This window comes from Jatropha curcas, chromosome 3 (genome assembly GCF_041381405.1).
Source record: "Jatropha curcas cultivar XTBG-Jc1 chromosome 3, XTBG_Jcur_1.0, whole genome shotgun sequence".
Taxonomy (NCBI): Eukaryota; Viridiplantae; Streptophyta; class Magnoliopsida; order Malpighiales; family Euphorbiaceae; genus Jatropha; species Jatropha curcas.
The window spans coordinates 13,744,754-13,767,822 of NC_143153.1; the positions used below are offsets into that span (position 1 = coordinate 13,744,754).

Below are 23,069 nucleotides of genomic sequence, written 5' to 3' on the forward strand. Positions count from 1 at the left end.
ATGGCGAATGTTATTTATATAAAATTAAATAAGAAATAATATGACAATATTAAAATAAAATATTAAAAAGTTCATAATTGCTTCTAATTCTTCTTGAAAGTACCAAATTACTATTTATCTAAATTTTTGGGTTAATTTCACTGGAATTATTTAAACTATATAATTAATCATTTAATGAAGTACTAATTTCAATTTGTAATTTAAAAATTCATAATTTTATATTTTGTAATAGTAAAATGTCTTTTCATGCAATTCAGTTTTTCCGATGACAAGAATGACATATACGACACATGGACATTTTTTATCAATTTTTTTAATTACAAAAAAAACATCTCTCTCACTTTTCCTTACCTTCTCTCTCACACACTTTTTGCAACTCTTTCTCTCTATTTCAGAATATAACTTTCTCTCACTCCCACTTTCTTTTCAAAATTGTCGCCATGGCTCTGAAAAAGAAGGCTATAGCAAATGTATTTGCCGAAAACTTCACTAGCGCCACAGCCAGTAGGTGATATCTCTTTCAAAATTTGCAAGGTTTATATCAAAACATTCAGAATCTCATGAGGGTTTTATTTCACCATCAATTTTATCATTTGAGTACCAATTCAAGCTATACACAAAATTCTCAAATCTCAAACCCAAAAATTTTAAATTTCAAGCATGTGCAATTTATCCTTAAAACTCAGAATTGATGGAAGGAAAATATGATAAAAAGAAGGATTGAATCATTTAACTACATGTCTTGATCCTCGCTCTCGCCGGAGGTGGAGCAAATCTCGCAGGAATGCAACTGTCTCTATGACCATTTGAGATGGCGATCTTAATTTGCGATAATGGAGGCCATATTACTGTTTCTTGCATTGTGCCGATCCTATTGGTGTGCTCAATCGACGGAGGTGGTGATCTTTAGCTGGAAATAGCTTGAGATCACTAGTTTACATGGCCACCTAAACCGCAGCACAGCAGAATCACAAAACTGGTGATGCAAGCTCTGTGGACACTAGAGATAGAGAGAGAGAGAGAGAGAGAGAGAGAGTGAGTGAGTGAGTGAGAAAAGTACGAGGGAAAAGTATGAGGTTGTTGGTTTCTATCTCTTTCTTCGCTGTCTCTTTCTTCGCTGAAAAGAGAGAAAAGAGGGAAGTTAGCGTCACTGAGACGGAAAGGACTTCAGGTCGAATGAAGAGAGAGGTAAGTATGATTTGGAGGAGAGAGTTTTTTTTAATTAAAAAAAGTACTCTCTCTCATTTATGTTCCATTACTACAGACAATGTTACTTAATATAGACTATGACCAAAATGCAAAGTTTGAACTACTTTTGATTTATTTTATTTAGAGTATTAACTTTTTAAAAAAATAAGAAAGTGGCAAATAAAGTTTAAATATTTCACTAAATATAATTGACTAATTAATTTATAGCTTTTTATCTTTCTTTACCCATTTCAAATAAAATTGCATGCATTGTTTATCCGAGTGGCCATATTTTATGACAAATTAATCATGTAAAAAATGTGAAAAAATGAGCATGAGTTATATAAGTGGAGCATAGAGATTGTTTACCAAATCTGACATGGATGCTCTATCTCTCTCTCAAAACGATCAAGTTCAAGGACCAATAGTTGAAGTGAACACATTTTCTAAAGTTATTGATGAATCAAAAGGTTGCAAGTTTAGATCAAATGGATGTGAGATGATTATAGGAAGTGGACTTTTGAATTTTTTTTTGTTGTAGTTCGGGTTCAATTTTTTAGCTATTGAATTGAACTTATTTATAAAGCTATTTGGAAAGAATTTGTTAGCCATTGAATTGACATTATTTATAAGGGTATTTGGAAAGAATTTAAAGAGACGATTGACGCTATCAAAAATTTTAGCTCCAAAAAGGTTATTTGCACCTATACTTCCTTTACTAAGTGTACACATTTTTTAAATAAAAATTAAACTTTCATTTTCCACCAAAATTTTTGCACTAAAGATGGGAGCCAAATTTAAAAGGGGTAATTATATTTTTTAGTGTTCGAACTTTTACTCTTTTTCTATTTTGATGTCTCAACCGTAAATAACAACGATTGAATGTTTAAATTTGTAATTTTTTACAATTAGGTGTCTTCAAATTTATAATTTTTTACAATTAGGTGTCTCCGGAAGACATAGCTAATCGGAAAAAATCCATTGTGCACATGTGGGATCCGTTTTTTAATACATGGTAGCTGACCTAGTGAGAAAGAGATGTAATTTTGCCAAGTAAGACGATCCTGACGTGTAAATTAGGGAAAATGTTAATTTTCTAACCTAACTCCTCTCTTCTTCTAAGCCATGTCGATCAAATTCCTAAAAAAAGAAACTCGTTTTTTCTCAGTGAAGATGGAGCACGCAGTAGAAAGGTAGTATCAACCAGACCTCCAGCATAAAGAATCTCATTCTTATGTAACTTGGTAATTTCATAATCAATGCACCAAGTGGATTCAGTTCGTCTTTGTTCTAAAGCAGGTTTAATAAAATCACACAATTTTATGTTTCCAGAAGAAAGAACAAGCACCCAAAATCCTTATAGGAGATGAGAATATCGCTCCACAAGGAAACAAAATCTACATAAAAATATAAATCCAGCAGAAAATTATTTTAAAAGAAAAAAGAAAAAAGAAATCTGATCAAAACATGCCGAAGTAATTTGAAGTTTCTAATCTACATAAAAATATAAATCCAACAGGAAATTATTTTAAAAGGAAAAAAAAAATCTGATCCAAACATGCCGAATTAATTTGAAATTTTTAGGTCAGTATTGGGCCTTTTAGTGGAGCCAACGGTGCCATTGTTCTGGTCAGTCATCTCCATAAACTGCCCACTCACAAGTGAGAAAGTTTAGATCCGCTTTACCTCTTCCTGCGTGTGGAGGAGCTCGCGCTTAGAATTCTTTTGCTCCTCTTGGACATACTCTTCTTGTATGTCGATGATCAAGCTAACGTTGAAGACACTTTAGGCGGCTATAAAGATCTTCGTCGGAGTTGTTCTGGTCGGTTAAGGGTTGTTTGGAAATCATTGGCTATTTGGTTATACCCTAACGTTAGAAGAAAGAGAAGAGGTGGGAGAGAAGCATTAAATGGAAGGCATAATAGAGATTTCTCATTGTTTCATGTAACCGTAGATTTACTTGACAAATATTCAAGCTCCTTCTCACCGAGTTTCCGCCTAATGAAAATTGGGCTCCACGTATGTATAATCAGTTTTCTGATTAGCTACGTCATCTGAGGACACTCAATTATAAAATTTTATAAATTAAAACATCAATTGTTATTGTTTCTGTTGAAACACCAAAATAGAGAAAAAAAAATAAAAGTTCAGACACTAAAAATATAATTATCCCAATTTAAAAATAGTAATAGAAGGTAAAACTTGGCGTTAATTAGGAGAAATGAGTGAATTTTTACTGTGATTCATCATTTAATTATAGGCATAAGTCATTAATTGTGTTTATGAAAATATAAATTAGCATGACATATTTGACTTTCAAAATAAACATTCAATTAATGAAATGTTGGGGGCAAAATAGAAAAAGTTTGGCTAAAAATTACAGTTTAATTAATTTCATAATATCTGTGCAAAGTTAATTGTGTCTATATAAATGAAGCAGGGAGTAATAAAAAAAATTCACATGCTGCATACGTGGCATATCGCTCAACAAAAAAATTGGATTACATCAAAAGGCATTTTACTGTTATGAAAATATAAGATCATGTATTTTTAAGTTATAAAATGAAGTTGGTACCCCCATTAAGTGATTATCCATATAGTTCACATCCTTCCAGTAAAATTAACTCCAATTTTTTTTTTTTTTTACCAACTAAAACGTTTTAGCTTTTCTAGAAAATATTTAATATTAAAAAATATCCTTCAAAAAACTCTCTTATTTTTTAGTTGTAATACTAAAACTTACCTGTAAAATATTAAACTCTCAATTTATAAGATTACTTAGAATTGTAAAAATTTTATTTTTAAATACAAATATAAAAATAATAAATTTGTGGTGGTAGCCAATAATAAATTGGTTGTGATGGGTGATAGCTAAAAATAGTAATTACCGATGATTTGTAAATTAATAGATTTGTTTTTATAAATTTTTCTTTCATTTAGTATATTTATCACTTTTTGGAGAATGATGTTTACCGATATTTTTCTTTCCTGGAAGACAAATTCACCTTTCTTAAAAATAATTGAATTTTTCTACTAATGAAGTATATGAATTAAATTGAAAAGTACTTGGATCTAACTTGAGAATCGACTTCCATCATTATTTCTTGTCTTGTAGGCTTTCAATCAACTTGGATCATCGGACAAAAGACCAAAGACAATATCAATCATCAAACCATTTTAAAATCTAGTTGTGGTTTGATCCCCACATTATCATATGTTCCAAAACACATAGTTAGAAAATTGCAGTATGACATGAATAAAATAATAATAATGAAGAAGAAGAATGCAGTACGACTAAAATTGTGAATTTGTAACTACCCTAGTAGTTGTAGATTATTTTATACTAACTAGCATTTCATCAAAGTCAAGGAAATAACATTTTATAACCGATTTCTCAAATTCTAACCACCGGTATAAACGGTACACCACCTAACAATATAACTAATAAAAATAATGTTTAAACTAAAGTCAACCCTAAATGCTATATAAAAAACTTTACCCGAAGAAGACATTAGTATCAGAATTTTTGCCTAATTGAACCATGTGTATTGCAGAGTAATAAACTCGGTTTCCTAGGACATTGGACAATAGTGAAGGCCCAAAATACCAATGAAACATGTATAGAAACAATTGCTTAATGTGCAATCTGAGGCTAGAGCTCTTCACAAGTAATAGTATAGTACTCTAAATACAAGCAATCTCAAAAAAGCACCATTTGTAGTTCTGCAGCTATAAACTTTTCTCTACTCCATAAAAAACAGTCCAGCGTAGTAGAAAATATGAGAAACCATAAAAAAGTTCACTAATTAAATACAAACCAGCACACCACAACCTATTTCTACGGAGTGGTCAATCACTAAAATCTATGCTTCCACTGCGAGAACTGCTGGCGTTGCGACTATGTAATGAGAGACCCCTCATGTGGCCAGTCACACCAGAACCATCAACCTTCTTTTCCTGAAAGAATCTCTCCCTCTCTACATGTTTTGCAGGGGGAGGTGGAATTGCCACAGGTGGAGGGTTCACAAGAGGTTCATGTGGCTGATCTGAACTAATAATTGGCCTTATAAGGGGACGATTCAACCTCTCTCCTGCAATAGAAGATCCAAGCAAGCCCATAGAGAGGCGCTCTTCTGAGTTCACTTCATCTACAGGCCTTGCACAAGCCTTCCCTTTTCGTAATCTGTCAAGCATTGCAAAGGGGCAGCATTTGAACCAGGAAATAGATATATAAATAGACTCCATATGTTTAACATCATTATCTGCTTCCAAACGTAGCTGATAGAACCAAAGCTTAAAGGCCCACAACTAGTTATAGAGAATTTAAGATCAGCAAACGATAGCATTGTCAGTTCAAACAATTCATTCGATCACTTCTCAGATGAGAGCCTAAGCCAAGCAAAAACAGCATGGGCATACCTTCTGAAAAGCTGCTCAGCTTCCTCCTCTTCCTCCTCTTCATCATGAATAAAATGATTTGCAGTTGATGTAGTTTTATCAGAAACAGCAGACCTGTCTGAAGGCATAGACCTCCCAGAGATAAAGGCATCATATCGTGCTAGAACTTTATGGAGCTGTTCATTCAATTCAATTGCACGAGAAACAACCTTTTCATCCCTGGACCAGAAGATAAAATCAATTTAAGTTGCAAATGTTATCACTTGTGCTCATAATCCCATAGGGCTAAATATATGCTCAATGCAGAGGGGAAAAGTTGTCCAAATAAATCACAAACATTGTTCAATAATGAACAGAATTAATGGACTTTGGAGCCTGTTATGGTCCCAAATTTGGATCTAGTTATGGGTCTTTGAATTAGGGGATCAGGTTTGAGATGACTATCTTAGAAGGAGTTTTCTTCCTTCTATCAGTGGTGACAGACGTAGAGAGAATCTGCAATCTCCTAGAGCTCGTTAAGAGAGAACTCTACAATCTCTGAGTTTTAGGAACTCAAAACATTTTCATAAAATTCTGCTTACATTTTTCCTGATATCACAACCTTTTAAACAACTAAATGCAAAGCTAAAACTACCCACTACTTACTAATAACTACCCATTACGATAAGTAACTTGCTTAACCACCCCACTAATACCCATTAACAAAGAAACTGATAATAACATGATAAACACTGAATAACTAAATAAAAACACCGTAAATAGCAGTAAAACTGCCCTAAGTCCAGCAGCCCTATAACATTACACTCCCCCTCGAAAAAGCGCTTGTCCTCAAGCGCAAAGGATGGATGACATGCAATCTTCAACTTGTAAAAATGTGATGCAAACAAAATCCTTTTACCCTCTATTATTCTGCAAATAAGGAGCTGTTTATTGTGCTTCTATATTTAATTAATATTCCTGTATCAAATGGCTCCTCTAATGTTTCCTCTTTGTCATTCTCGGATTGCTTCTTCCCACTCCCTTCCCATTCACAGGCTGCCCAATCACAAGCAAGACCCTCTAATTGTGCTAACAATTGATGTTTGATTATTTCTTTCTTTTGCTCCGCTCTATCTTCTATACAAACAACTATTAAGACTCGAAACATTTGCTGGAAAACTATTCGCTCTGCGACAGTTTTAGGTTGTTCGAATTTTGCCAACTTTCCTAAATTATTACTCCTCATAGTTGGTCCAAGAACCTCCAACTCTGTGAATTTCGAAACAGTTGTAGTGCCCCTAGGAGATTCTAGACCGGCTGAACCTATTGGACCCTTTGCTTTCGGTGCTTGACTTTCAGCACTTGAAGAAGTCAGCCCCTTCTTTGTGGATTCCAAGTCAAAAGACATGGCATCCAATTTGGCATGAAGTTGCTCAACCTTCTCATTACGGGTCTGATTGGCCTGCTGCTCGGATAAGAGTAAATTGAAGAGTTTGGTAAGCTGGTCTTGAACAGATTCGCCCATAACTGTTGGCTCTGATACCAATTGTTATGGTCCCAAATTTGGATCTAGTTATGGGTCTTTGAATTAGGGGATCGGGTTTGAGATGACTATCTTAGAAGGAGTTTTCTTCCTTCTATCAGTGGTTACAGACTTAGAGAGAATCTGCAATCTCCTAGAGCTCGTTAAGAGAGAACTCTACAATCTCTGAGTTTTAGGAACTCAAAACATTTTCATAAAATTCTGCTTACATTTTTCCTGATATCACAACCTTTTAAACAACTAAATGCAAAGCTAAAACTACCCACTACTTACTAATAACTACCCATTACGATAAATAACTTGCTTAACCACCCCACTAATACCCATTAACAAAGAAACTGATAATAACATGATAAACACTGAATAACTAAATAAAAACACCGTAAATAGCAGTAAAACTGCCCTAAGTCCAGCAGCCCTATAACATTACACTCCCCCTCGAAAAAGCGCTTGTCCTCAAGCGCAAAGGATGGATGACATGCAATCTTCAACTTGTAAAAATGTGATGCAAACAAAATCCTTTTACCCTCTATTATTCTGCAAATAAGGAGCTGTTTATTGTGCTTCTATATTTAATTAATATTCCTGTATCAAATGGCTCCTCTAATGTTTCCTCTATGTCATTCTCGGATTGCTTCTTCCCACTCCCTTCCCATTCACAGGCTGCCCAATCACAAGCAAGACCCTCTAATTGTGCTAACAATTGATGTTTGATGATTTCTTTCTTTTGCTCCGCTCTATCTTCTATACAAACAACTATTAAGACTCGAAACATTTGCTGGAAAACTATTCGCTCTGCGACAGTTTTAGGTTGTTCGAATTTTGCCAACTTTCCTAAATTATTACTCCTCATAGTTGGTCCAAGAACCTCCAACTCTGTGAATTTCGAAACAGTTGTAGTGCCCCTAGGAGATTCTAGACCGGCTGAACCTATTGGACCCTTTGCTTTCGGTGCTTGACTTTCAGCACTTGAAGAAGTCAACCCCTTCTTTGTGGATTCCAAGTCAAAAGACATGGCATCCAATTTGGCATGAAGTTGCTCAACCTTCTCATTACGGGTCTGATTGGCCTGCTGCTCGGATAAGAGTAAATTGAAGAGTTTGGTAAGCTGGTCTTGAACAGATTCGCCCATAACTGTTGGCTCTGATACCAATTGTTATGGTCCCAAATTTGGATCTAGTTATGAGTCTTTGAATTAGGGGATCGGGTTTGAGATGACTATCTTAGAAGGAGTTTTCTTCCTTCTATCAGTGGTTACAGACTTAGAGAGAATCTGCAATCTCCTAGAGCTCATTAAGAGAGAACTCTACAATCTCTGAGTTTTAGGAACTCAAAACATTTTCATAAAATTATGCTTACATTTTTCCTGATATCACAACCTTTTAAACAACTAAATGCAAAGCTAAAACTACCCACTACCCACTAATAACTACACGTTATGATAAATAACTTGCTTAACCACCCCACTAATACCCATTAACAAAGAAACTGATAATAACATGATAAACACTGAATAACTAAATAAAAACACCGTAAATAGCAGTAAAATTACCCTAAGTCCAGCAGCCCTATAACAGAGCCACTGGTCATCATACTAAGTAAGTTCGGAAAGTTTTTTGCTGGTTCCCAGATAGGGACCAAAAGCAGTTGGTGGGTTAAAACCAAAAGAGCCTTGAGGTGGTAAACTTATCTAAAAAACCCTACAATTTAAAGAACTAACAAGCCTTGGGACCCAAATACAAGACCACTAATTTCAAACAAACGTAAGCACGCAGATAACAAAGTCGCTCATTAATCATAAAAACCTTAATTTATTTACTTACCTTATTTTTATACATATAATCTAGTTACAAATATAACAAGTATGACCAGTATCCTATCCAAGAATTATAAAGAGTGGGATTTCTGATAAACTATAGGGCTACTTGTTTTGGATAACTAGTTAATCGTATTTGACGGGAAGTAAGAGAATGGATGTGTTGGCATGGCAATTCAAAACTTTTAGGTGGTTTTTCTGAAAAGAATATAAGTTACTGTCCGCTGGAGATCCCACAAGTAACCTACATCCAAAATAAGAATTTTTTAAGAGCTATTTTTAGGCTTATATCCAAGAAGTATAAAATACATATTATGTAACGGGTTTCAGAGTTAGAAACAAATACATCTCAAGAAAATAAAAATAGGAAGGATTTCTAAGATAAGCCTAAGGCTAAATGATAAAAAAAAGCCTGAACTTTGGTTGTGTTTGCAATTTTAGTCAATTCTTTTAATTTTGGCAACTAATGCAGTGAATTTAATTTTTTGTTGCAATTATAGCCTCCACCTGTGTCCATTACAAAGTTGCTAGTATTACTACTAGTTGGATCCATATTTTGACACATCAAAAAAAAAAAAAAAAAAAAAAAAAGGTAAATGATCGAAAAAAGCCTAAACTTTAGGCTTTTTTGCAATTTTAGCCAACTATTTTAATTTTGGTAAATTTCATAAATTATTTCATAGTACTTGCATATACATACATAGCATATAGTTAATTATAATATAGTTTAATCATGTAAAATTTAGATTTTCATGAATGATTCTCCAAATTACAACCTATCAATTCATCATGTAAATTTTTTATATAAAAATAAGAATTTAATTCCAAAATATTAAAATACTATTAAAACACACAAATACAATATATATTTTCCATTTAACTTAAATTTGAAAATTTTGAACTTAAAAAATAAATTATATTTTTAAAAATAAATAATTATAAAAATTAAATTTTTTAAAAAATCCAAAAGATTGAAAAAAATCATGGCATCCAAGGGCAAAATTAAAAGAATTGGCTAAAACTGTAAAATATACAAAGTTCAGGCTTGTTTTATTTACTTAGCCTTTTTTTTCTTTTTTTGCTAACATGGAGTGGTAGCGTAGCAATAATATGTCAAAATGTGAACCCCCACTAACAGCAACGTCAACAACTTCTAATGGACATAGGATGGAGGCTATAATTGCAACAAAAAATTAAGTTCAAAGCCTCAATTGAAAAATTAAAAGAATTGGTTAAAATTGCAAAAATGGTCAAAGCTCAAGATTTTTTTGATCATTTAGCCTAAGCCTAACTAGCATACAATTCAGATTTACAAGCATATTCTTTAACCCCATTGTTATAGATGCATTTGTGGGCAGAAACTACATGAGATGTGTGGCAAGTGAGGTGCGGAATTTATGCAGCAATATCTTCCTATTTAGTATTTCAATATTATTCTTATCTTTGCTCGAGTTAGTTTCCTTTTATGATTCTTTAATTAGGATCCCTTATGTTAGAGAAGCAACGACAACAGTCTGCAATTTAGTCTTCCTATTTAGTAGTTTCCTATTTTATATTCGGTACGAGATCAACTATTTAGTAGTTTCCTATTTTTCCTATTTTTCTTTTTGGTAGGAGATCTGCTATTTAGTAATCTTTCTATTTAGTTGTCTTTTGATTTAGTAGTCTTCCCATTTAGTAGTTTCTTATTTTATTTATTTATGGTAGGAATCTCATTCTAGTAGAATTACTTTAATTAGTACTTGTATTCCTCTATAAATTGGAGGCTTTAATGATGAAATTAAACAAGCAGAATTATTTTCAATTAAATTGGGATTTAGACTCTTTCTAACGAGTCTAAGGTTAGAGCTCTCTTTAACAAGCCTAAGGTTAGAGCTCTCTTTAACGAGCTTAAGGTTAGAGCTCCCTTTCAATGAGCTCACAATTTTTCAGCAACAATAGGTTCAGGAAAGAATTGCGGTAAAACAAAAACTTTAGCTTCTGAATCAGATTCTATTGTTAACAGGCCCGTGACGAGATTCTGGTTGCATAAACATAACACCTTACTAGTAGGAACTTTTTTTTGGTTATAGTAGGACCCCTCCCTCATGAGTAGGAACTTCTATTTCTATTACAATTCCCTTTTTTGCTGTAAGCCTCTCTTATATAAGAGGCACCTCTTAATTCAATAAGATACTCAAACAAGATTATCATCAATTCACGAAATGAAGACTCCCTCTATCCTAACGAGTCTTGAAGTGGAGAACTCCCTCAAACAAGTTCTTGTTTTTATCCATCATAGGCAGAAACAGGAATGAGTCAAGTCCAAGGCTTCAGCCTCAGAAGATTTCTCCATAGAAAGACCTGGGATCCTAGACTAGGGCACTTAACACTCAACTGCACCCCTATTTGACCCTTGCAAGCACTCCACTGGCCTCAATATTGGCTGCAGTGTAAATTTCCACTCAATGCATTCACTACTACGTCTATTTAACTGAAACAATTCTAAAAGTTGATATCATGATGCTGTTCAAGAAACTGAGATATAAAGAGAATGATCTGTGCTACACCAATATTTGTGAAGTCATGAGTCATACATGCAGGCATCTGTAACCAGTAACCAAGCTGAGACCAGCACTGCTTCTATCCTATTAACTCAGAAAGTAATCTTACCGAGAAGTCATCACAAGATGCATTACTCGCTGCTTTTGGAATGAACACTGTTCCACGAGATCAAGAGTAAACTCATCCTTTGCTCCCTAGAAAATAATGTTAGTGACAAATGGAAATGAGAATTGTTAATTTATAACTTCATGGATGCATGTCAGAACAAACATGCAAATTGTCAATCATTTGTAAAATTTATAAACATTGTTTTTCATCCTGATAATCAACATTTATGAGGGAATCAACTGCAGAATCTCAGGGAATTTGATATTGAAAGAAAATGTTGAAAGGTGGGAAGAGTGTTGGTGGGGATTGTTGGGGGACGGGGTGATTGAAGGAAGATCTCCATCACAGAAGCAAAGAACATCATTGATGACAACAAAAAGCAAAAAAAAAAAAAAAAAAAGCCCATGCTGTCAAGTTTCTGTGAACGACAATACATAATGCTTTAATAGTATTATCTATAGGATGCCATAAAGATTTAAATGTTTGAGTGGACGACGCAATCATTGCAATAAGTAACCTATCCCTGAAGTATATTGTTTTTCAAAGATTTAGATCTATGTCCAAGTTGTACTCATCAAAATTCAAGCGAACGTTAAGAAATTAAATATGAAAACATTAGAGAAACGTTAATACTTAAAAATAACAAACAGAAGATGTCTGCCTATGGAATTATATCTAGGTCCAAAAACAGAATATGGAAAAGATGACTGCATTTAAGTACCTCTGGATTTTGAGAATCAACAGCATCAAGGACTTCTTTGAAAACCTCTAGGACATTACTAGCCTTCTGAATAATACTGCACAGGATAAAAACATACCTGGAATTGGCATCATTTCCAGGAAAAAAGTAATAAACAATTGCAAACATTTTTCAGCAAGTACCAAAAAGGTTGCTACACATAATACCTAAATAGAAACAAAAACTCGAGATGGTAAAACATTCACAATAGTTCATTTCCCAAATAAGCCATCGCAAACATAGCCATAATCTAAGAAAATTATAAAAAAATATATTATTTTTTTTTTATAAGGAGACAGTCAGAAAATACAAATAAGCTAAAACAAACGGTTGAATATATAAACTCACCCTTGAACTTTTACAACTTTAACCTTGTGGAATCCTGAACGTTGTGGATGACCTATTTTGCACTTAAACTTGTAAATTTTGGTAACATTGCACACCTTTCCAAACTAACAATAAATTTTTTCAGGGTTTTTTCTCTTATAAGGAAAAATATTTTGATATATAGTTAGCATAACTTTAGAACAATAATTTTTACATTTTTCAACCACTTAATAGGTGTTTAATTGATCTAATTTTGCAAGTTGAAGTTTTTAATAAGTGTAGTTTTATAAATTGAAGTATTTGATGGGTCAAAGTAAAAGTATAGAGTGCTACAAAATTAAAGCAACAAAATTTAGAAATGAATTTTTGTATTCAGTCCTAAAACAACGGCAAAATGGGGTTCAAGTCTCTCCTAGCAACAATTAAACAACCTTGAAGGCAACACCAAGAAATCTAGGAAACCTTTGGCCTTTTATAAGCAAGATAGGCACGCATTTCTACGAGCTGTTAATGCAAGGTGAGTTGCTTTTGAGTCCTGGCACGAGTCATGAAAACGTGTGTGCAATTACTATTAATATAGTAAGAGAAGAAATTTTAAGAAAGAAGAATAAGAGATTTTTGGAAAAAAGAAAAAACATGTGTATATATATGTGTGTGTTTGTGTGTGTGTCTGGGTATATAATTTCGGATCTCCATGGTGAGAAGGATATGGACAGGGTTCCCTTCAAGGGCAGGGAGCACACTTCCAGTTTGCTAGCAAGGACAAGTCCGCCCTGTCACCACCCCGATAATAATAGAGGAAAACGGGGATCAAGGAACCTGCCCCATCCCCATCCCTAGGTGGGATGTTATGGAAGGTGTTCATTCACTCATGCAAGCCCATGGAACTCCTGAAATAAATGTCCTATTATTTTTTCCCTTTTACTGAATGTAAGGCAGTGGAGGGCACTTGTATTTTATTTCTATGAAGATGTTGGTCAATGAGAACAGCTTTCATCTAATTCCCAATTTTTATACAATATCAACTTTGCATGATTCTCCACTTTTAAGTTTAATTATTTATTTATTCAACATATTTACTTTGCTCCGAAGTTGAACGCAACCATGGATTGTAAACATATTGAGGTTAAGAGTTTATATATATGAAGAGAACAATTAGATCTATCACATCAATACAATGTCATTACTAAATTAACTAAGTGTGTTGCTCCAATTCTTCACTTTAACCTTAATTCTCACTATCAAATACATAATAGATTATGATTTTCCAAATAAATGAAAATTTATAAAAAGTTTACTAAGCGGTGTCTCGTTTGGCTACTTACTTTTAACTTTTGACTAAAATGTATTTCTAACTTATAAGCTAATTCAAGAATAAGTAATTAAGTGTTTGAAAAAACTATTTAAAAGTAGCTTTGAAGTAATTGAAGTGTTTGGTTGATGGCTACTTAAAAGTAACTTAATTTACCAAAATTATCAAAATGGGTATGTTAATTAAATTGGGAGTCAAATAGTTTGTCAAAAACAAAGGTAATGTCACTATTCTTAAAAATTATTAGGATATTATAATCATTAGTTGGTCAAAGAGTAGTTTTAATATAAAGTAGGAAATCATAAGTAAGGGGTACATTAGTCATGACTTCTAACTTATTTTAAGCAGTTTTTTTTAACTTATAAGCCCAACCAAACATCATTCTGCTTATGACTTTCTACATAAAAATTGGTTTGACAAACTTAAAAGCATAACCAAACACCCTCTATGTCCGTGCCAAAAAATGGAATATACCCAAGTCTAGGCAACATAGTCCAAGAAAAACAATCACATTCTTAGAACTAAATCAATTTTAAACCAAAAAAATGAATCCACAATCTTGAAGTGGAGAGTACATTATGAGAATTATAATATTCAACTATACAAGAAAATAGTTATTTCTGGCAAGGCAAGTGTGTTTTAGTATTAAATTAATTGAACATGTACCTTCATTAGGAAAACACGAGATAATGCAACATGGATGAGCATAGTAGGAAACAGTTAAGTAAAAAGATACCTAGATTCAGGAACAACTTGAGCCTCTGCTTTTTGAGCAACCTCTTCATGTCTAGAGGCAACAAGCTCACCGTTAAGTGTACTTCTTTTATTTGATTGTGAAGTGGGATTGTTTGTTTGTGTTTCCGGAGGCCTTTGAGGAAATTGTACTCCTGCACTCTGACAGTACAGTTTAAGGCAAGCCAATTTTTAGAAGTTAAATAGTGACACAACAATGCAAGTGCTTCACAGCTTTTAATTACAGTACTGTGAGCTTATAATGAGCTAAAAATTAGCACAACAATGTAAGTATTTCAAAGCTTTACAATTTTATTAGAAGGCAAATAAGAGGAAAGAAAAATTCACAATCCTTCACATGATTTGATATGGTCGAACTAATGTGTTCAATGTAGTACTAGTGAAAAATAATAGAACATGAATGAAGCTTTGTCTTACAATAATAAATCAATAGCTAATAAATTAATGAAAAAGGTATGCAATTATTAGGATTCAATGGTAAGCATATATAAATGGGTTCTGAATGGCTGATGCATATAAAGCTGTACATATCAAACCAAATTCATCTGTTTGCACCCTAGGAAAGAGTAACAGGAAGAGTTCAACCCTTCACCGAAGAGCACTAAAAATAGAGAGGACGCGCAAATCGTTACATATCTCAAAAGAGGCGCACGGGCAAGACCTAGAGCTAACCCAAAATTGAAAATGGAAACAAACAGAAAAAGGCACAAAATGAAATTGAAACTGAAAAATGGTGAGATCCATTTTGTGAAATGAGAGAAAAAGCTCAAAGACACTCGGATAGTTGATAAATGAAGAAAAGATAACTAAAATATGAACTCTTAATTTTTTTCTTTTTTGGAGAAAGATATAAAGGTGTAGTCTTTTTCAAGGACTTGTAGGAAAGGATATGTTTTGGCATGTGAAGCAGAAAAGACACTGAAACAGAGACATTTTAGCGAGTGCAGAGAGGGAGAGAGAAGGAGAATTGAGAAGTAGCAGGTGATGAAAAAAGTGAGAAAGGGAGAGGACAACTATACAAAAAAAGAGAGAGGGGGGGGGGGTTAAAAAAATATTTACTAACGAAAACGAAAAAATCCATTATGCTGACTACAAACTAAAGTCTTTTGAGTTGTCATAAACTAATTTAGCATGACGTGTAACTTAGAGTGAACAGGGAAATTCCTTTCTCAGAAGAATATCTTCAGGAATGAAGTGTGACCCAAGATTTGCTGGAACCTGATAATTGCTACTAAGAATGAAAGAAGGTACAAGATGATTTCAACCTCAAAACACATGCCATAAATGATTGCAGCAAAACCATACATATTTCTGACTTATCCACCATATGCAATAATTCAACAAATTTAGATGGTGTTAAAGAAAGGTAAGGATAAGAGGTTATAATGTTCCATACATGCACCTACCACCAAATCATAATATGCAGAATAATACTGAGGGAACTTTCCAGAAGAACCACCAAGTGATGTCTGTGTAGCATCCAGAAGAAGAAATATTCTCTCTCGTACAGGCAAATCTGTCTGACAAAAGGAAGATGGATTACTTAAATATAAGGGCATAAAATAGCCAAAATTCACTGTATTATATGTAGAGTAAAACTTCCACCTTTTTCTTGACTATCTTCACAAGAATAGGCAAAACCCCTGTATCAATCACCTCTTTATGAACAGGTTCTCCGATATTGTTCATCAGCATCTCTAACAACTGCAAAATTGAAAGAAACAGTACATGGTTTGCCAGGAAGGCAAAGGCCATTCAAATCAAGGAACAACAAAAGGAAGATAACCATCTGTTCAGCAAACACGCATGCAGATTCAACCAATTAACAATAAAAAACTGCTTAAAAGTCTAAATCAAAAGCATAGTACCCAATAGATTTCATTGTATAAAGCAAGAGAATTAACCCACCATCACTGCATATAGCTGAGCATTTGGGTTCTTACTCCCCAGCCGTTTCTTAATAGCTTTAACAACATCTCTAGCTTGTCTGTGGATTAGAATCAATGAAACCATGTCATGGAAATGTTAAACCAACTCAAGTGACTAACTTGAACAAACCAAATTTAGTTTAGTCCCGTTCATCCCCATGAATTCGAAACAATCAAGAAGGTATATATATAATAACTAAAACATAACAGAAAATAAAGAATCAAACCACAAAAATACATAGTTCTATAGTAATATCTTCTTCAATATTGCAGTTATACCTCTGATCACGGCCTACTAATTCACAAATTTCAATATTCTTAGTCCAATCCACTTCAGGTAGTTTATCACTTGTTGCCAAATTGACGAGCTCAGCTGCCATCTGCTGCTAAATAATTAAACCTTCTAACAACTCCTAAATCAAAGAAATTCAGATCTCAAATACCAATCCCAATTAGACGCAAATATTGAAACTGAAAATCATTACGAACGAAAACGAAAAGAAGTTACCTGTTGCAATGTAGAGGAAACAGACTAAGAACTGATGAATACAGTAAACGGAAGAACAGCTTCAACATTTGAAACCAACAGAGTTATAGGGAGAAGAAAGATGGAGATCAAAACCGTCTTTGTTTTCTTTTTTTCTTTTTTGTTTTTTGTTTTCCTTTTTGCTTTTTCCAGGCTGTGGTTTTCCTAAATCTAATAGTTGAGACTGATAGTTTTTAATATGAGTAACCTTTAGCAGAGAAGATGAATTGGAGAGTGAGTTTTGTTTTGTTTTGTTTTGTTTTGTTTTTGTTTATTTTAGAGTAGAAATGTAAAACACTGGCACGAGGGTTGTCCCCAATTAAAGCTAAAGAAGTAAGCTTCTCCGGTAAGGTTCTTTAGAGAATAAGTTATGATGTACCCAGCTCTCACCTTCTGTCTTGTTTCCTTCAACCATTGTCTGCCACGTGGATTAATTGAAAACCCATAAATTGAAAATGGACTCCCACCGTTTAAACTAGAATTTAAAAAAAAAAGAGTTTAAACTAGAGATTTACTATTATTATTATTATAATAAAAAATAGTATCCAATTTAAAAGTTTAATTTAAGTGAGAGATTCTTGCTTTGTCAATTTGAAAGCGTCTTGCTCTATATATGTGATGGCAATTGAGAATTAAGCAATTGGTGATCGAATGGATGTACCTATAGCAGCCTCGGCGTTATCAAATGATAAGGAGGAAGAAATATAAGTGCAATCTTGAGGTAATCCTGTTGAAAAATTAGACTATAGTCTACGTCTGTTTGGTTGATTATTGATAGATCGAAAGGTCAATGATGAGGTCATGAAGGTTATATGGCTGCCTAGTTAAGAGCATCAATGAGATTGATCATAGATCGTTTCTTGTTCAGTTATTTCATAATGTGGATTTTGAATAGGATATGAATAGAGTACCTTGGTCTATAAACAATCACTTGTTTATTGTGGAAAAGATTAAAGCAAATGAAGATCTAAAGCAAATCCTCCTTATTAACTCGTGTTTTTGGGTACAAGTACATAACCTATCAGTGGGGGCTATATTTGAAGTCGTGGCCAAATGGGCTAGGGACTTCATTGATTCCTACTTAGAGTAAGATTTGGACAACAATAATGAATTTCGACATTCAGAAATGTGTATCTAGGTTTGCATAGACGTAAATAAAGTGTTAAAACGATAGAAGAAAATGAGGAACTCAAATGGATGGGCTAAAATAATTAATTTTAAGTTGAATGGTTGCCCATATTTGGCTTTCTCTATGCTTGTCTGGGACACAATGCCAATTTTTATGAAAAATAATTTATTTTGCTGAAAGGGTGGTTGAGAAGGCATAGGGATAGTGGCTCTAAGTACCGACACTGTTGGCTTTAATGTAAAGAGATGATCTCCAATGGTTTAGAGATGTAGCAGAAAATTAGTTACGTAGTGACATAGGATTTTCTACTGAAGATTTAGCGAATTCTAAGGAGAAAAATACGAGACTAGATAGCAGTAATTTAGGAGATTTTTAATTTTGAATATAGGATGCATCAATTCTATATTTGACAGGTTATTTTAAATGATTTGACCGTGCCACAATAGTCATTATATGAGTCGTCTACTATAGATAAGGAAAACAACATTGTGGACCTAGCAGAAGGAAAAAAAAAGGCCAAGTCTAGGTAAAGGTTCACTTATGCAAATTGATGCATCGATGTTTAGTTTGCAATTAGTTTGTAGACATAGAGCTTCAAATGGAAAAAGTCTAAATTGAATAATCTCTTAGCTCAAGAAGAGATTTTTTGGCATCAACATTTTAAAGTTATTTGATGAAAAAATGTGGACCAGAATTATAGATTATTTCATGCCACTACAACACAACGTGCTAGAATTAATTTTATTTTGGCTTATTTGATGATTCTGGTGTTTAGTAATGAGACTTGGGTATGGAGGAAATTATTCGCGACTACTTTGTGGAGTTGTTTGCAATTTGCAAACCAATTATGCTTTGGTTGTGAGTCAGATTAAAACTTCTATTTTGCCAGTTCATAATGATTTGCTTCTAGCCATGTTATCTGACGATAAATTTAAGAAAGCTCTTTTCCAAATGCATCAGAATAAAGCTTTTAGACAAGATGGTGTGAACGCTTATTCTTATTAGAAATTTTGGCATATTGTTGATGCAAATATGATATACAGTTGCATAGAGTGGTTGAATACAATTTTGTCCTGCTTCTTAAAAAATACAATTGTAGTTCTTATTCCTAAAATTGATCAACCTTAGACAATTAAAGATTTTAGACTTATATCACTTTGCAGTGTTATTTACAAAATCCTTGAAAAGCCCTAACTAATCGGTTGAAGAAAATTTTGGATAAAATTATTTCTATTTCTCAATTGGATTTTGTATAGAGCAAACTTATAATAGATAATATTCTTGTGGTTTTTGAGCTTCTTCATTTTATGAAATGGAAAACATTAGGCAAGAATGAGTTTTAGCTGCATTAAAAATTGATGTTAGTAAGGCGTTTGACCGTATGGGTTGGAGCTTTCTAAAATGAGTTTTGCTTTTAAATAACTTATTATGCTCTCCATTTTCTTAGTCTAGTTTTAAGTGTGCTTCAATGGCAAGATTATTGAGTCTATTATTCCTAAACATGGTTTAAGACACAGTGGTCATATTTATTTTAATTTATATTAGAGGAATGCATAAAGGGCTGGAGATATTTATGGATGCCAAATTAAAAAGGGTGCATTGATAGTGTCTCACTTATTATTTGCAAACATTATCTTTTTCTTCTCTGGGCTAATTAAAGTTCATAAGGTTCAAAAAATTAGGTATTCTCTTTGATTCTAATGTTCTTAGCTTTACCCGGTTACTTATCTTTGATATCCTTAATGTTTATATGCCCCTTAGCTATGGTCATTATTTGGTCTCCCATCTACTATTAGGCGAAGTAAGAAAATTGTTTTTAATTATATTTTGGATTAATTATGGAAGAAACTTCAATGGTGGAAAAGTAGATTTTATCAAAAATATGAAAAGACCTAATTAAAAGTTTGTAGCCCAAGATGCATCGGCATATTGTGTAGGTGTTTTTCTTTACCTCTCTCTATTATTTGGAGCTTAAAGAAATGATGAATGCATTTTGATGGGGTTCTAAAAGAGAAAAGAGTGAAAGTATTCATTGGCTTGCATAAGAAAGGATGCGTAATACTAAGTTTGATGGAGGAATAGGTTCTAGAACCTACACAACTTTAATTTAGCATTATTGCAAAACAAGGTTAACACACAATCAACCAAAGTACTCTTCTATTAGAAACTAGTCGAAAAATCACGTTTCGCGTGTGAGTATTTAAATATTATTTTAATAATTATTGTAGTTAATTCTATTATTATTTTTAGTAAATTATTATAAGTTATCAAACTTTTAGGAAGAAACATAAAATTATACTTGAAACAAATTAGTAATGAAAATATCAAAATGATTTATAATAAAGAACATTGTAACATTATTTGCAATATATAAATATTTTTAAATATGTTCTTGGTTAATTATACATTTTAGTTATATATAAGTAAATTTTTTTTTTTTTGAGAAAGGTAAACAACATTATTGTTAAGCTAATAATGTAAATGATCAAACTCGATGTATACAACAAACTAATTAACATTTTATTTATGATTGTAGCAATTACAACACTACTACATATCAATTGCAAGTATATTATACATATCAATAATTTTTTTATAGATTCTGCAAGCTAACATATAATATTTCAAACTTCTAATTATTTAATAATCCATCTCTCTCTCTCTCTTATATATATATAGATTACTTTTCCTTTAATATTTAAAATATTCTTTTTAAAAATAAATTGTTCAATTAAAATATATAGATAATGAAGAAATAACACACATTTAATTTTCAATTATAATTTTCAATTATAATTTTCAAATAAATTGTTCAACCAAGTACTTATAAGAGCTCACATAATTATATTTAATTTTCAATTATAATTCTAGGTACCATTTTAGACACAATAACACACATTTCAGTCAAAGCACTATATTAAATTATAGGCGTACCTGATTGTGCATCCCGACCCGGCAAAGCGATCCTAAGAGGGCGGGTAGAGCGAAGCTCCTGGCTAGCTTCTAGGATGGCAGGCTAGCTAGGGTAGTGGAATGCGGGACACAAGAATGAATTGAATCATATATCGAAAAGGGGGAAACTAATCATTAGAGGCGCCTTTTGGTGGAATGGTTGGAGAGTTGGAAGAATTCCAGGGTTAAGTGTACTCGCTTAACAGAAATCTTAGGATGGGTGACCTCCTGGGAAGTTTCCTATTTCACTTGCGGGACAAAACCGTGCGGGTCTTGCCATCTTGTATGGGCGTGACAGTTGGTATCAGAGCCGGACCTTCTCCAGTAGATGTATGGTTCGAGGACGAACCACGCGAAAGCTGGTGGGCCTGTGACATCCTGACCCGGCAAAGCGATCCTAAGAGGGCGGGTAGAGCGAAGCTCCTGGCTAGCTTCTAGGATGGCAGGCTAGCTAGGGTAGTGGAATGCGGGACACAAGAATGAATTGAATCATATATCGAAAAGGGGGAAACTAATCATTAGAGGCGCCTTTTGGTGGAATGGTTGGAGAGTTGGAAGAACTCCAGGGTTAAGCATGCTCGCTTAACAGAAATCTTAAGATGGGTGACCTCCTGGGAAGTTTCCCATTTCACCTGCGGGACAAAACCCTGCGGGTCTTGCCATCTAGTATGGGCGATTTGGCTTAATCCAAAGCGGACAATTCCTCTGGTGATTAGAGTCGGGGCGTGACACTGATTGCATCTTCAACCTGCTCATTCACTTAGAGACACCTAGGTCCTATATGATCCACTAATCATAGTTTAATATCAACACAATTATCCACATAGATGGTTTAAATTCATTCATTCAGCTCTTAACACAAAGAAGCCAACTCCACTTTGACTCATATAAGTATCATGCATGTAACTCCAATTGAGCATCCTAGAGTTTTCCATATTCAAATTGACTCAAGGGATAACATTAAGGAACATTTAATTTCATTCTTAGACCATCAATTATAAATTTGAGATAGGTTAGACGCTAACCCCAAATCATGCTTTATTTTCAATTCAGAAACCCTAATTGCTTTTACTTCTAACTACCCTCATATAAAGTCAAATAAGATGTTACTAATGATCAATCATGCTTTATAATCAACCTAAAATGTCTAATTAATTTTAATTTAGACTTACATAGGTTTGGCCGGTCTTCATTAGTTAGGGTAGAAGCATTCTTTTAATGATTAAAGCATATCTCTTAGTCATACATACTTCCAATTTCATTAATATACCTTTGGTTCACCTTACTAGACCTTAATCATCTTTTCCCCCAAATTCAACTTCACTACATTATCAAAACCCTTTCCATTGCTATTGACAGTGATTTTCGCAAGTATACGAAATCGCGGCAAGTAATACAGAGTGAATAGAGTATCGTCTCCACAAGGATTGTAAATCAAGTACCAAAATTTTGTTAACTATTATTATCTAAACGGCAATAAGAGAAATTTATTGTAAGAAAAATAAATACTTAACAAGAGAACAAAAATAACTCAAGCAACAATATTTGAAGGAAAGAAATCAAGGATTTAAAAACTACTAGGGACTTTGATTTCACTTAACTCTATCCAATTTATTTTATTAGTTTATTAATCAATTTTAATTGCTCAAGTCGGGGAAACAACCCTAGAATCACTAACAAGCTTTCCCGATGTTTTGTTAGCTATTCTAATCCAATTTAATTACCTATCTTCCAATAGTATAATCAACCATGAATTAAATCATTAAGTTTTGTGGTTTGTTTTGTAAATTCATAACCTAAGGTCATTAACTTATGAAAACCCCCAAT

General features: G+C 33.3%; 1 protein-coding gene and 1 long non-coding RNA gene across 3 annotated transcripts; both read right to left on the bottom strand.

Moving 5' to 3' along the window:
* Nucleotides 1-549: 549 nt before the first annotated feature.
* On the bottom strand, nt 550-3,242 carry LOC110009620 (uncharacterized). The gene is made up of 2 exons (XR_002284497.3): nt 2,875-3,242; nt 550-1,117 (listed from the first exon to the last, which is right to left on the bottom strand). It is a non-coding gene; the product is annotated as an uncharacterized LOC110009620 (long non-coding RNA).
* Nucleotides 3,243-4,779: 1,537 nt separating this feature from the next.
* On the bottom strand, nt 4,780-17,464 carry LOC105635534 (ENTH/VHS/GAT family protein). Of its 2 annotated transcripts, none has more exons than XM_089719034.1 (10): nt 17,144-17,461; nt 16,915-17,048; nt 16,616-16,694; nt 16,313-16,411; nt 16,114-16,227; nt 14,691-14,848; nt 12,298-12,373; nt 11,577-11,662; nt 5,608-5,805; nt 4,780-5,371 (listed from the first exon to the last, which is right to left on the bottom strand). In XM_089719034.1, the coding sequence occupies exons 2-10, from the start codon at nt 17,013-17,015 to the stop codon at nt 5,038-5,040; spliced, it is 1,245 nt and encodes a 414-aa protein (XP_089575160.1). In that variant the 5' UTR covers nt 17,016-17,048; nt 17,144-17,461; the 3' UTR covers nt 4,780-5,037. The 2 variants fall into 2 exon arrangements, with proteins under 2 accessions (XP_089575160.1, XP_089575161.1); XM_089719035.1 differs by having other exon boundaries at nt 5,185-5,496; nt 17,144-17,464.
* Nucleotides 17,465-23,069: the final 5,605 nt, after the last annotated feature.